The 13,307-nt window shown below is 39.0% G+C and overlaps 3 protein-coding genes across 3 annotated transcripts in view; 1 reads left to right on the top strand and 2 right to left on the bottom strand.

Moving 5' to 3' along the window:
- kiaa0930 overlaps nucleotides 1-289 on the bottom strand; it is a 21,882-nt gene extending 21,593 nt beyond the window's left edge. Inside the window, exon 1 of the mRNA XM_015030648.1 lies at nucleotides 126-289. The gene's annotated coding sequence lies outside the window, so the exon portion shown is untranslated. The remainder of the gene's footprint in view (nucleotides 1-125) is intronic.
- An 818-nt stretch (nucleotides 290-1,107) lies between these two features.
- On the bottom strand, nucleotides 1,108-10,834 carry fbxo7 (F-box protein 7). Its single transcript, XM_015030645.1, has 10 exons — nucleotides 10,745-10,834; nucleotides 9,452-9,574; nucleotides 9,154-9,361; nucleotides 8,054-8,269; nucleotides 7,830-7,974; nucleotides 7,608-7,691; nucleotides 6,407-6,502; nucleotides 6,157-6,333; nucleotides 5,909-5,949; nucleotides 1,108-2,078 (listed from the first exon to the last, which is right to left on the bottom strand). Coding segments are annotated over exons 1-10 (1,395 nt in total). The 5' UTR covers nucleotides 10,747-10,834; the 3' UTR covers nucleotides 1,108-1,775.
- A 1,926-nt stretch (nucleotides 10,835-12,760) lies between these two features.
- LOC106946356 (histone H3-like) overlaps nucleotides 12,761-13,307 on the top strand; it is a 5,238-nt gene continuing 4,691 nt past the window's right edge. The window contains exon 1 of the mRNA XM_015030631.1: nucleotides 12,761-13,307. Within this exon, the coding sequence (XP_014886117.1) occupies nucleotides 12,787-13,307 (521 nt within the window). The 5' untranslated portion in view covers nucleotides 12,761-12,786.

The following is a 13,307-nucleotide window of genomic DNA, read 5'->3' as shown; positions in this document are numbered from 1 at the left end:
TTATAGTCCATCAAAATTTTGATTTAGACAGCATTTTTAATTATTGCACAACAATTAACACTAAAGGTAAAATATATATATATATATATATACACACACACACACACACACACACTTATACTTACCTGAACGAAAACAAACATATTTTGTTGTTCATTGTTAAAAGTTTTTACCAGTATTGATCACCTGAGTAGTCCAAGTGACTCGTGTTTCCATCTCCAAAATGGCGGCCACGTTGACGTACAACGGAGCCAAGTCAACTGAAATAGGACCAAAAATCATTTGGACTAAGTAAAGTCCTGGTTCTCACTGTATTAGACTGACAAGGTAATTCCCTTTATAAAATACACAGTAACACAGTACTGTGTTACTTTAATTAGCTGCTTAATTAGCCCTTTAAGCAGCTAATTAAAGGGTCACATTCAAACAGCACCAAAGGTAAACTTGAGCTAACCGTTTTGACTCTCCAGCCGTTTGAAGCTGATGTGTCAGTTACCTGGATCCTGTTGACATACACCGTCGGTTGGAAACAAAGTCAGTATCTGACCATTGACAATATTCAACGTTACACCACATCAAGCTCCGCCCGCCTGAACTGCACCTCTCCGCAGGCTCAAATGTCCCCGGTTTAAACAAGCGCACCCCTAATTTTCCAGACAAAAGATGACGTCATTTGTAATGGTCTCCGGACACTGGCAAGGAGAAGGAAAACGTGGATTATATATGTATCATCAAAGCAATTTGTAAAGTCTTGGATGTTTCCCTCACTGAAACATGCAAGTTAAAGCAAAATATAGTACCGAAAATGTACAAATATTTATACAAAATAGAATTTATATTTCATCCAGGTGAATAAAATATGGTTACAGGTAGATTTAACTTTGTAATCAAACAACTAGCTCCGAAATGGAAAATTTAACCTTCATTTATGTGTTAAAGGTACTTTTTGAAATTCTGTTTACTCTGAAAAATATGGCCGACAGAAAATATCCTGCTTTTCATCCCATTGTACGTTTATACATTTATCAAGGTAGTTAACAGTTTTCAATAGAAAAACTAGGTAATGGTGAAGCCTGGTCATAATAAATCACAAAATATTTCTCTTAGTGATTAGCCACTTAATTTATTCAAGTTATCAGCTGGAGAAGAGTAGAGGAGATTGATTTTACAAACCAAACACAATACATTTTTATAAATCCCACAAGGAACTGACAAATGATCTATTGTGTGGTTTTTTTCAGTTTAAGTTAATTTCATTAGAAGACACTGCAAATAAAAATATTTGGACTGATCTATTTTATTAAAGCTGCTAAGCCTCACACCTATGAACTGAATACTCAAAGGAAAATTATTACTACAGGAGAACCTGAACACAAAACAAAGTTTTAGTTTCCAATGATGAAAATGATATTTTTTTTATATAAATCTGCCACAAAAACATGTTTGATTCTGTTTAAGAAATTTAATTAAGCAACAACCTCACCTGTAGCTTGTGTTTCTGAGGCCTGCTCTCTCATTTAGAGGAAGCATAAAGGCTGACTACTTGGAGAACATCCAAATAGATTAGTTTTCAATGTTAATATTTTTTTAAGTAAATTTTCTTTCATTTTTAGACATTTAGAGATTTGTGTCGTCTTAGTGGAAACATTCAGGTTTCTTTGAAACCTGAAATCCATTTTAATGTATTTTCAGCCTCATCTTTGGAGCTACAGAACCAAACAGACTTTAATAAACTGTTTTGTTGTGTTTTTATTGTTCAGTTCTGGAATCGACCCTCAGATGAATCCTCTCCGGATGTTTGCCGATCTTCCTCCTGGTCTGCGGAAATCCAAACGGGGTCGTCCTGGATGTCTTGAGGAGATATCCACAAGCGGGCCGATGGGGTCGTGGCGAGGCCGCAGAAGGTTGCGTGGGAGGTTTGGTCGCTGGTCGTAGTCGCCCCCGATGATCCCTGGCAGCGGAGGGAAGAGGGGACGGGGCACCGTGGTGATGATGTCACGTATGGGGAAGGGCGGCAGGGAGTAGGGACGAATGTGATGTTGTACGTCTAAGCAGGTTTTGTAGGACTTTTTGTAAAGCTGTAAGAAAAAAAACAGAACAAAGAATTCATCAGGAATCCCACAGCAACATCTGATTATTTATCAGTGGCGAACTGACTCTAACATGACAAAACTAAACTTTAAATAAACATCTTATGTTTCAAGACGACTTTAAAGGACGGCCATTAATTTAGGCTCTTTGTCTGGATTAACAAAAAGCTGTAGTCTCAATTTTAGCCTAACTTGGAAAATATGAATGTTAATATTGTAGGGCTGTTGTAAAAGAATATTTTAGTAATCGAGTACTCTATAGGATATTTTTACGATTAAATGAGTAATCCTCTCTTTCCCTTTTCCCCTCCAACAGCAGAAAAGCTGTCGTACTCCAACCAAGCATCGCGCAACACAATGCAACAACGCTCATTTGTCCCCCAAAACCTAATAAAACGCCGAACAGCCCTCTCTACTGGGGGCTAACGTTAGAGAGCTCCCGTTTTGGTTGTAACATATTACAACCAAAATACGTTCTGGTTACTGAAACAATGTGAAGCTTACAAGCTTGAAGATTGTAAGTTATGAACGAGAAAAGTATTTGAAAGATTATAGTTTTTATTCGATCTATTGTGGCTTGAAATAGTGTTAGTCCCTTTCCTGATTCACATTTGCATATTTGTCACACTGCAGTGTTTCAGAAACACAAACCAATTTAAATATTAGTCAAAGACAACACACGTAAACACAAAGGCAGTTTTTAAATGAAGGTGTTTATTATTAATATAAAAACTATGGTAATACTAGCTACTTCTCAATGCAAAGCTGGTAAAACTGTTGCCTTAATAAAGGAGCAATTAAAACTTTCTGATGGTGGAGTTTCAGAAAGAGCAGTTTTTAAAGAGACAGAGGCCCAATTTCAAGGCGTTAAATTATGTCGTCAAATTTCTCGTTATATAGCACTTTTATAGCAAGTGAAGGTAACAGTTACTTGATTATGCAATAAAATGGCACTACGTGCCTAGAAAATACATAATACTGCCCCTATAAACAGTTTGTTGTGAATGAAAGTCTTACATTTACCTTTTGTTACAAATTAGGTCAAAGTTTGATCAAGAGTGGACACCAGCCAATCAGAAGTTGAAAGAAGCTTCTTCGTCAGATGAAGATAATCTGGTACCTAGGACTCCCCAGCCCAGGAAGAGCCTGAAGGCGAGACGCAGACTTAGGGTGGACATGACACCGTCCCCGGCTGCAGAACGGTGGCGTGGTGTCGATGAGCCGGACATAATGCCACCCCAGCCCACTTTCCGTCCATCCAGAACTCCTGGACCTCAGATTATAATGACAGCCCACTACAGCGCCATTGAGCTTTTCCAGCTGTTCTTCACAGCTGATGCCCTTCAGAATGTGTTGGTTAACACCAACGAGCATGGAAGAGCCCATCACTCAACAAAATCTCGGCTTTGGGTAGACATTACTCTGCAGGATTTGTTTGGCTTCATGTCTGTGGCCATTTACATGGGCTTGACCAAATGCCCATCTTTAACATATTCCTGGCGAGGGGGAAAGCTGTACAACCTGCTTTTTCCCAAGCCCTGTCATGTCGGGACGAAAGTGGCTCAGGATCCTCAATGCTCTCCATCTGAGTAGTGCTGCAGAGGATTCTGCAAATTAAGCTAAAAGAGGGACACCGGAATTTGACCGACTCAGAAAACTAAAACCTCTTTACGATGAGATTAGAGAAGCATGCCGCCAAAACTACCATCCTCGCCAGGAGAGCGCCATCGACGAGAGAATGGTTGCATCAAAAGCAAAGACTTCATTCAAGCAGTACATGAAGGCCGAGCCTGTTCGCTGGGGCTTCAAACTGTTTGTCATTGCAGACTGAAGCAACGGATACACCTGGGACTTCTTCATTTATGAGGGCAAAAGACACAACACCAGTGGAAAAAGTTTCAGCTACAGTTCTGTGGTTAACCTTGTGAAAACGCCATTGCTGGGCACTGGCTACAAACTGTTTGTGGACAATTTTCACACCAGTCCCAAGCTGTTCCAAGACCTGCTGCAGCAGAGGATCTGGGCGTGTGGGACTGTCAGAACACACCCCCAGCTCAAAAATCAATGTCCTCGCTCGAATGGATACGCGAGGAAGCATCCGCTGGATTCGTAACGGCTCACTCCTCTTCGTCCAGTGGGGAGACACCCGAGATGTCTCCCTCTGCTCCACCATGCACACCGCACACAGTGGGGAAACAATCACTAGGACGATGAAGGACAGCAGTGGACGCTGGACAAAGATAGACATCTCAATTCCTCCGGCTGTCAAAGAGTACAATCGGTATAACGCGTTCCTTTTTTACATAATTTTTTTTATTTTCCAACCATTCAAAATGTTATTTTGTGTTTTATATTTTCTCTAAATTACTCGGATGCATGGGAGGAGTGGACGTCTCTGATGCACTGATTGGCTACTATCAAGTCCTTCACAAAACCCGGAAGTGGTAGACATTCTTTTACCACTTCATTGACATCGCAATAGTGAACGGCTTCCTTCTCCACAAAGAGCTCTGCACTGCTAAAGGACAAGCGCCGATGACCCAGAAGGCCTTCAGGAAGACACTGGCTGAGCAGTTGAAGAAGATGTGCTTCCAGGGAGCCAAACCGCCTCAACCAGAAGCGAATAAACCAGAGTGGCCTCAGCTAGAACAGCCTAATCCAAGAGCCTAACATCACCGGCTTCAGTACATCAGTGGTCACAGGTCCGAAGGCAGACAAAGATGTCGTCTATGCAGTTCAAAGACGCCGGTCAAGTGCTCCACCTGTGACAAGCCGTTGTGCTTCATCCCACCTAGAGATTGCTACAACAAGTGGCACGATGACAACAACATGTGAGGTTGAGTCTGGGCTGAATACATGCTAATATGTCACATCTGCTGTGTTTTTTTTTTTTTGTTTGTTCTTTTTTGTAAGTTTCACAATAAAAACTCATTTTGGACACAGAGGTTTTTCTGACTGTTTTTTTGCAATGTACAATAGTGTAACTTTGTAGTTTATATGCCTAATTATAATTCAGTCATGTTATTTGACACAGTGGGAAAGTCTAAAGAAATCAGTCAAGATATCAGAAAGAGAAAATGCAGCTGCACCAGAAGAATCATTTGTTCACACAATTATAGACATGAGAGGAATATCATAACCATTCAGGAAGTTAGAAATGCATCTCTAAAAAATATTCTTCCGTTTTCTGGTATTGAGCAAATAGAAATAACTTTGGTAATTCTAACTAAGCTAAAACCAAAGTTTGGTCTGATTTAACTTCAGAGAGAGGAAAAAAAGTGTGTGACTTTTTAGTATGTAAACTTCTGGTTTCAACTGTAGGTGGCGCCATTTATTGACGGAGAATTGACTGGAATGTAGCAAAATGAAACTTTATAGGATGATGATTAACTTGAGCTCTTTTTTCTGCATTAAAATCATTGTTGGCTTTTAGAAGCTTTATAAAACAGATACATTAAAAAAAGACGTATAATGGATGCACATTTTATTTGCATTAACATGGGTATAAATATTAGCAAAACCAGGCCTATCAATTCTACATGTGAATTCATATCGGTGGATCAGTAGATATAATGTACGACATTCTGGCATCAAAGCTGGAGTTGTTTGACATTTTGAACCCATGTTTAAGATAAGAAAAAACTTTTGGAGAGCTATTTATTAAATTGTTTAAATTTTTAAAGTTATGTATGTTAAATAAATGCTTAATATTATAAGAGATCTGGATAAAAACATAATTTTACAAGCTCCCAGCACAAATGTTCATTTCAGAAGAATTAAGCAGACATGAGAAAAATGTTTGCTGCAGAGTTTCTCACCTGTTTCCAGTCTGTCTCTCTGGGTAAGTCGGGAACTGAACCTAAAAATAATAATAAAAAAACAAAAACAAATTTATAATCAGATAAATTGAACTGTACAAATCCTTTCAGCTCACTCAAGAGCTAGCTAAGCTAACCGTTACAGCAACAGGATTTCTTCACCTAAACAAACTGAAGTTTTATTCTGAACTAAAGGGCAGAAATAAAAACTACAGTTTCAGTTTAGAGTTCTGGTTCTGACGTCTTACTAGAGAAGTCCCGTAAGTACAGATGTTTCCAGAGGGTGGAGTCAGATGAAGCGGTGTTGAAGTGCCAGCTGGTGGCTGACAGTCTGACCAGGGACTGGGCATCCAGCAGGCGGAGGACCCGAAGCAGCAGCTCAGGAGGGAGAGCCTGCAGACCGAACGCCACCGGCAGCGCCATCGCTGGGAAAACACACCGCCACCATCACTTTCTATCATCACACCTCCAGGCAGTGCAGAGGTCAGCTTTGCTTACCTTCTCTTGCAGCAGCGATCAGCGGGTACGCCAGCTGGTCTTTGAAGATTCGGGAAAGTTTCTTCAGATTCTTGAAAGCGGTGGCTGCATTTTCTCCTGAATAAAAGCAGGGAAGGTTAAGTAGGGACAGCTGGTCAGAAACAGCTGAGATGTTCTAATATAACTGAACAAACTTATCATTCAAACTATAGTATTGTCTCATTTGGATTGTTGCTTTTGGTCCAATACATCCTTAAGCAATATTAAAAATTACCACTGGTGTAAAATAAAGCAGAACTAAAATGTGGTGTTTAGACAAATGTCAATAAATGCACAAATTTTCTAAATATTATTACAATAAAAACTGCACCGATCCACGTTTTTCACTTCCTGAGGTTTAGTATCGGCCGATATGATCAGGTACAGAAAAACTGTCAAATTGTCTCAAAATGATACTTTTTTTAAAACACAGATATAAATGTACTGAATTACTAATTTATCTGGTAACTCTGCTCCAATGCAGCACATTTATATGAAGAAACTGAAACGGACAAAAACAATGTAAAACTGTGAAAAACATCTCAAATGGTTCAGAAAGTGCAATTCGTATTTCTAAAAATAATGTAAAATAAATAATAAAGCATGACGTTGCTCAGAACATAAAGCATAGAATTAGACTAAATAGATATACACTTATGGGTCAGATACACGGTCACTGATACTCAATCAAAGATTTTTTTTTTCAATATTGTAACAGATACCGATAATATCATCAGATCGGTGCATCTCTAAAACTATCAGTTAGCAAAAATACAAAGGATTACTCAACAAGACCATGTCTCTGTAAAACTAGATGAAGTCATGAATACAACTCACTACTAATAAACATTAAGCAAAGTACTGCTTATAGTTTTAAGAAGCAAATAACAATATACAATAAAAAATATTTATTTTAATAGAAGTGCATGTTTGTGTATTTATGAAAATAGTTATTATTGTTATTGTACATGTATGACAAAGTAAATCTAAAATATCTCCCTATCTTAGAAACTCCCTATCAGTGTCTTTCTTTTAAAAGAAATAGAAAATAAAATGTGTAATTTTAATACTTCATCTGTAATATGATTATTTGTAAATGTAGTCTGATTTTTATGTAATCTGAGCCCAGCATGCTGCTAATGCTAATGAGAATCTGATTCAACAGAGAGAACCCGGGCCGTACCTGGCCAATCTTGAGTCACGTAGCTGGATGGCTTCAGCAGCAGCTTCTGAGCCGTGTCGATGGTTTCAGGAACCTTCAGAACCACTGCAAAGAACAAGCAGAAGTTAAAACAAAACGGGTTGGACAAGATTTCAGATCAGATGTTTATGATTATAGACTAAAACCAAAAGTAAATGATCTGAGGCTGAATCAGCTAAAACAGGAGCAGAAGAGTGAAGTTACCGTTAAGGACCAGCAGGGGGCCCATGCTCACGGCCACCACCGTCACCAGACTGTTTTCACATAAAGGATGGGTGTAATGTAGCCTGTAGACTCCCTCCGCAGACCTCCACCCTGCAGGCATCTCCCCAGGCTTCAGCTCGCTGCCCTGAACACAGAGCAGATCCAGCAGTGATCCAGCTGTGATCCACAGGAAGCAGAAGGACCGGCGTGTCCCACAGCCTCACCTGAGCGGAGAAGCCAGTCTCCAGCATGAGGAGATGAGCTACCACCATGATGGCGTCGTTGGGGCTGCTGGTCTGGGCCGTGTGGTAGAGCAGCTCCAGGGACAGAGGAGCCTCACCGTCCTCGGCCTCGCTGCACAGCATGGGCTCCCAGACAGGGGGCGCTGCTGAACAGCTCTGCATGTTGCAGGCCTGCAACGACTGACGGCTGCTGCTGTCCTACAACAGAACCAGAACAAAACCGTCAGGATGTATCCAAATAAAGTATTGTTATTTTCTAAATTGGGAAAATCATCTGAATTTGGATACTGAAGTGAGAGATGAGTCAGGGTCAGTCGTTTTATGCATTTTCACAGCAGATGTTCCAGATATATCAAATTACCCGTCACACTAAAACAGTAAAAACGTTTGTAGTCATTCCTTGATTTTCAAATTGAGGTGAAAAAAAACATTACTTTAGTAATTGATTAATCAATTATTTTGACAGTTAATCAATTAATCGAAAAAAATTAGCACATTGTGCAGATTTTTCATTACATCACTTACATTTATTTTATACAGTATAAATACATTTTAGCCTAAAATTAAATATCATAGCATTTGTTTAGTTTACACTTGATTATTTGTAGAAAAGGATGCATCTGCAGCTAAAACATATATACTGTGGCTTAATTTCTGCTATTTATATGTTGTTCTTTTCGCAAATGGCCTGTCTGTATATTGAAGATAATGAGTAACCAATTACTAAAGTAGTTAATGATTATTACATCAACTACATTTCAGCCCTACTTTCTAAAAGAAAATAAAACCAAATTTAAGTTTTACTGGCTGCTCAAAGCTCTGACAGTTTGTTGGAAGCCAAAAATGCTGATTCCAGAGCTTCACCTGAACGCTTCATGGACCAAACACTTTTATTTTCCCGCAGTTTGTTGATGAAAACTGAGACGACGCTGGAGTTAGTGAGGGTTGTGAACGCAGATTTAGAAACTAAAATTTAACACCTTGGATGTCGTTTGGAGGAGAACTCTCACTCTACATCAAACTCATGAAATGAGTTTGGATTATTCAGCCAGAATTCCTTCATGTACCCAATATAATCTCACCTGGCTAGTGGTCCTGTTGGTATCCTCCTGGCTGGTTGTTTCTGTGGAGCTTGTGGTCCTTTCTGAGGTTGCCATGGCAGCAGGTGGCGGCTGCGGCAGAAGGACACAGATCAGATCCCCAGAAACGATTCCACAGGATGACAGAGTCTGACTGGATTCTGAGAGGAGCTCTGAGCCGTTCAGAGACAAACTGAACTCTGTGTCGGCGCTGAGCAGAGACAGACACAAAGATCAAACTCAGCACACATGCCTTCATCTGTATGCGCCTTCACAGGGAGAAAGAAAAGTAAAGCCTGACCTGAGTCCATGATCAGACAGCAGCGTCTGCTTGATGAGATTCGAGAGTTCCTGCAGGGTGGGCTCCTCGCCTGGTAACTCCACCCTGCTGGTCTGCCGGTTGATCCGAACCCGCAGCTTCATCCTGCGGACAGAAAACACGCATCACATTTAGCATGGACCCTGCTGCATCTGCTCCTAGCATCCATTAGCGCTTTCTCATATGGGCGAAGTGGCAATGTTTGACAAGTAGTGCAATTTATTTAATGTCTTCACTCAGTTTTAGTTTAACTCTGAAGCTAAAAATCAACATCTGATTAACAACACCACATTTTAATGGTACAAACAAAAAATGCAAACCAAATAAAGCAAGTAGCTTTGTAACATGGAGAGTTGCAGACCTGAGATTCAGTATTACTAACAGAGATTATCTGTAAATATAACTGAATACTTCCAAAGTGAAACATTTTAATTCTATCTGGAAACTGACAGGAAGCCAGCAGAGAAAAGCTGAGTGTGCATGAACTCATCCTGAGTAACATCATGCAAGTACGAATGTTTTCATTACAGTTAAAGGTCAAATATACAAATAAATATTATTATATTCAGAGTTCTTGACCACAAAACCCCAATAAAATAAACAGGTCCCCTAATTCTACTTAAAAAATTACGTCATTTGTTCTAAACTAAGTTAGAACAAATGTTTTCATACCAACAGTCTGTTTAGGATATTCTGGACTTTTAGGTTGTTGACGTACCTAAAAGTCGTCAAGTCGTGACGTTTTAGGTACGTCAACAACCTAAAAACAATCAAGCAGCTGAATTTATAAATTAGACCCTCGAAACAAAAGGAAGCTCCGAGAAGTTTGAGACAAACATTATTTACACATAACTGCTTTTTCACTGTCAGGGAAACTGTGTAACATTTTTAATATAGTCCTGAATCTTACTGGTGGTCTGACTTATTTAATTTCTGATGCGTCACTCTCGTTTGGTTTTGCTTTTCCCATACATTTTACTTCCTGTTAGCGGTGAACAACTTTGGATTTACAGAAAACGGTAAAATACACTGCCGTCGTTATTCAATGACATTCACACAAAGCAGGTGTTGTTAAATTACTAGTAATAGAAAACTGTTCTAGAAATCAGCTGGTTTTTGTTTCGTTTCTGGACGTTAGCAACGTTTTATTCAAGTCGCTCGTAACAACAGTTAAGACTTTTATCTAACCTTGTTAGTTGACTGGTTGGTTCATTAAACCACCCGTTTGCATCCACACTGCAGCATAAGGTCAGAGATAACCAGAAAAACACTCACATTATGTTCTAACGGGTAAATCTTCGGCAGATTTCATCTCGTTTCTTTGGTGATAAACATTACCGGAAATCCCACTTAAAGCAGCTTCCGTTTTGGATTTTCAAAATAAAAGTCAAAACTGCATTAGGAAATATCGTAAAATGCAAGTATTTTTTATTATAAATTTTCTAATTAAAATATATTTTAATTTAATTGTAATATTTTTGTAACGTTTTACAAAAAACGTTACAAAAACATTTGTAACTTTTTCAATTAGAAAGTTTCTAATTAATTCTTCCTCAGCGTCTGGAGCAATAGTTTTGTTTATATTCTGGGAAAGATTATGGAGCCCTAAACCAGCGATTATTCCCCACAGGAAAAGTAATGTTAAAAATTAGTGGACAATAAAGCATACTGGAAAATTACTCCACTAAAGTAACATTTAATTTGTGGTAAATGAGTTACCTTATACTTATGTGATTGAAAAATAAAACATAAGTCTTGCCTTGATAACACAATCCCCAGTTCCAGAGGCATCAGAGTCATTATAATACAACTGTTTACATTTTTAAACAGCTCTAACTTTTTCATGTCAGGGAAATTTGAGCCAGAATTTGCTAAAATAATTTTTTAATGCTGTTTAATGACACAAAGAGACTTGCTTTGTCTACATAAAAACTGACATCGTGTTAAAGAAGAAACAGGTTTCCAGGCAAGCAAAGGGATATTCTGAATGTCCTTTGTTTGTTTAGATCTGTAAACTTCACATTATTGCAAATTATTGACACATAAATATCGTATTATTGCAAATTATTGACACATTAAATCCTCAATGTGTCATAGTAAGGAAATACAGTATTTAACCAAACACAAGTGAGTTACCATTCCAGCATGTCTTGACGAGTTGTATTTGTTTGATTTTGTGCCCATTTTAAAACTCTAGGCATCACTGAAATTCATGTAGATTAATGAGGCTGAATACACTGAATGCTGTTTATAACACTTGTTTGCATGTTCAATTTTAAAACATCTCAAAAGATGTTCACATCTTAGTAAGAAGTCAATTTCTGTGAGTGCAAGGCTTTACGCTGTTTTCATCATAAACAGCACACCTGGAATTTAATAAACAGCATTTAAAAAAATACCAAGCCTGATATTCTTAGAATAAAGGTAAAATTCCCCCAATACCCCCCCAAAAAGCACCTATGAAAATTACAAGCAATAAAATGATCCAAACATCCAGGACACACCAGCCTGATACTGCTAAATTTGTGCAGTAGTTATAATAATCTTAAATAGCCTGGTGTATTACTATGATTAGGTTATTAATATTTTAATTCTTCATTGTCCCTTATTCGGATCAATTGCCATCAAATTTATGTTTAAACATACAATTTTATTAATAAACTACAGACAAGGTCCCAAAGCTTTGCTGAATTAGAAGAAACAGATGGAAACTGCTACATGTACATCAAGTTAAACATAATTTATGGAAGTGAAAAAGAGATTAAATCACAAACACTGCTTTGGTGAATTTCTTCATCGAGAAGAGCTTACATTGTACTCAAAAATCATCAGTTTTCATAAAAAATTGAATGAGACAAGCAATATGTTCAAGCAGACACATTAAAGAAACGAATCCTTATTTGTGTGTTTATTTCCGGCAAAAAAATCCCTTTTAATTACTCATCAAATCCCACAATTACAATTATTTTTCTGTTCTTTTATTTTCACATGCCTCTGCTAACGGAGGCATCCTAAATATACTCCATACAAACTTATTTTAGTTGTTTTGTAGAATGAAATGTAGAAAAAACTCCCCACCAGCTGTAGTAAATCATCGCAAATCAAAGAGGTTTGAAAGTTACTGGGGAAAAAATAAAAAACAAATATGACCCTAGTCTAGAGAGAAATCAGTTCTCTTTCTGTTACAGTAACATTTATGATAAAAAATATAAAGTTGGCAAATATTTAAAGCTTAAAACGTGGAGAAGAAAACACAAAAGGAGACGCTTTTCAGGCGGCTGCAGACCAGCCGGCTGAGTTGTCTCTTCACGGTTCTCATGGATGTTATAAATTCCGCCTTGCGCTCGAGACTCCATCATTTGCTGAGAATCATGGCAGAAGTAGCTCCAGCAGCCGCACCGGCTAAAGCTCCGGCTAAAGCCCCGAAGAAGAAGTCCGCTACCAAGGCTAAGAAAGATGGACCCAGCCTCGCTAAACTCATCGTGGCTGCCGTGGCCGACTCCAAGGAGCGCAAGGGGATGTCTGTGGCGGCTCTCAAGAAGGTTCTGGCCGGGAAAGGCGTCGATGTGGCCAAGGCCAACAAGCGCATCAACACCGCCGTTACCAAGCTTGTGACGAAGGGAACTCTTAGTCAAACTAAAGGAACCGGAGCATCCGGGTCCTTCAAGCTCGCCAAGAAGGAGCCCAAAGCCGCCAAACCAGCCAAGAAGGTGGTGAAGAAGGCTCCCGCAAAGGCAAAGAAACCAGCCGCCAAGAAGGCCACAACACCCAAGAACCCCGCCGCTAAGAAAGCAGCAGCCAAGAAATCTCCGAAGAAGGCAGCGGCCAAGAAATCTCC

Source organism: Poecilia latipinna, unplaced genomic scaffold (genome assembly GCF_001443285.1).
Source record: "Poecilia latipinna isolate Pla-1442-1.1 unplaced genomic scaffold, P_latipinna-1.0 Scaffold188, whole genome shotgun sequence".
Taxonomy (NCBI): domain Eukaryota; kingdom Metazoa; phylum Chordata; class Actinopteri; order Cyprinodontiformes; family Poeciliidae; genus Poecilia; species Poecilia latipinna.
The sequence above is the reverse complement of the archived record's forward strand: the minus strand, read 5'-3'. Positions and strand labels throughout refer to the sequence as shown.

Excerpts from the sequence above, each read along its gene's own strand:
- fbxo7 (XM_015030645.1), bottom strand. Across the intron at positions 6,503-7,607 it reads CGTGACTCAAGATTGGCCAG|GAGAAAATGCAGCCACCGCT; the intron begins GTACGGCCCGGG and ends GCTTTTATTCAG. Across the intron at positions 2,079-5,908 it reads GAGAGACAGACTGGAAACAG|CTTTACAAAAAGTCCTACAA; the intron begins GTGAGAAACTCT and ends TTTTTCTTACAG.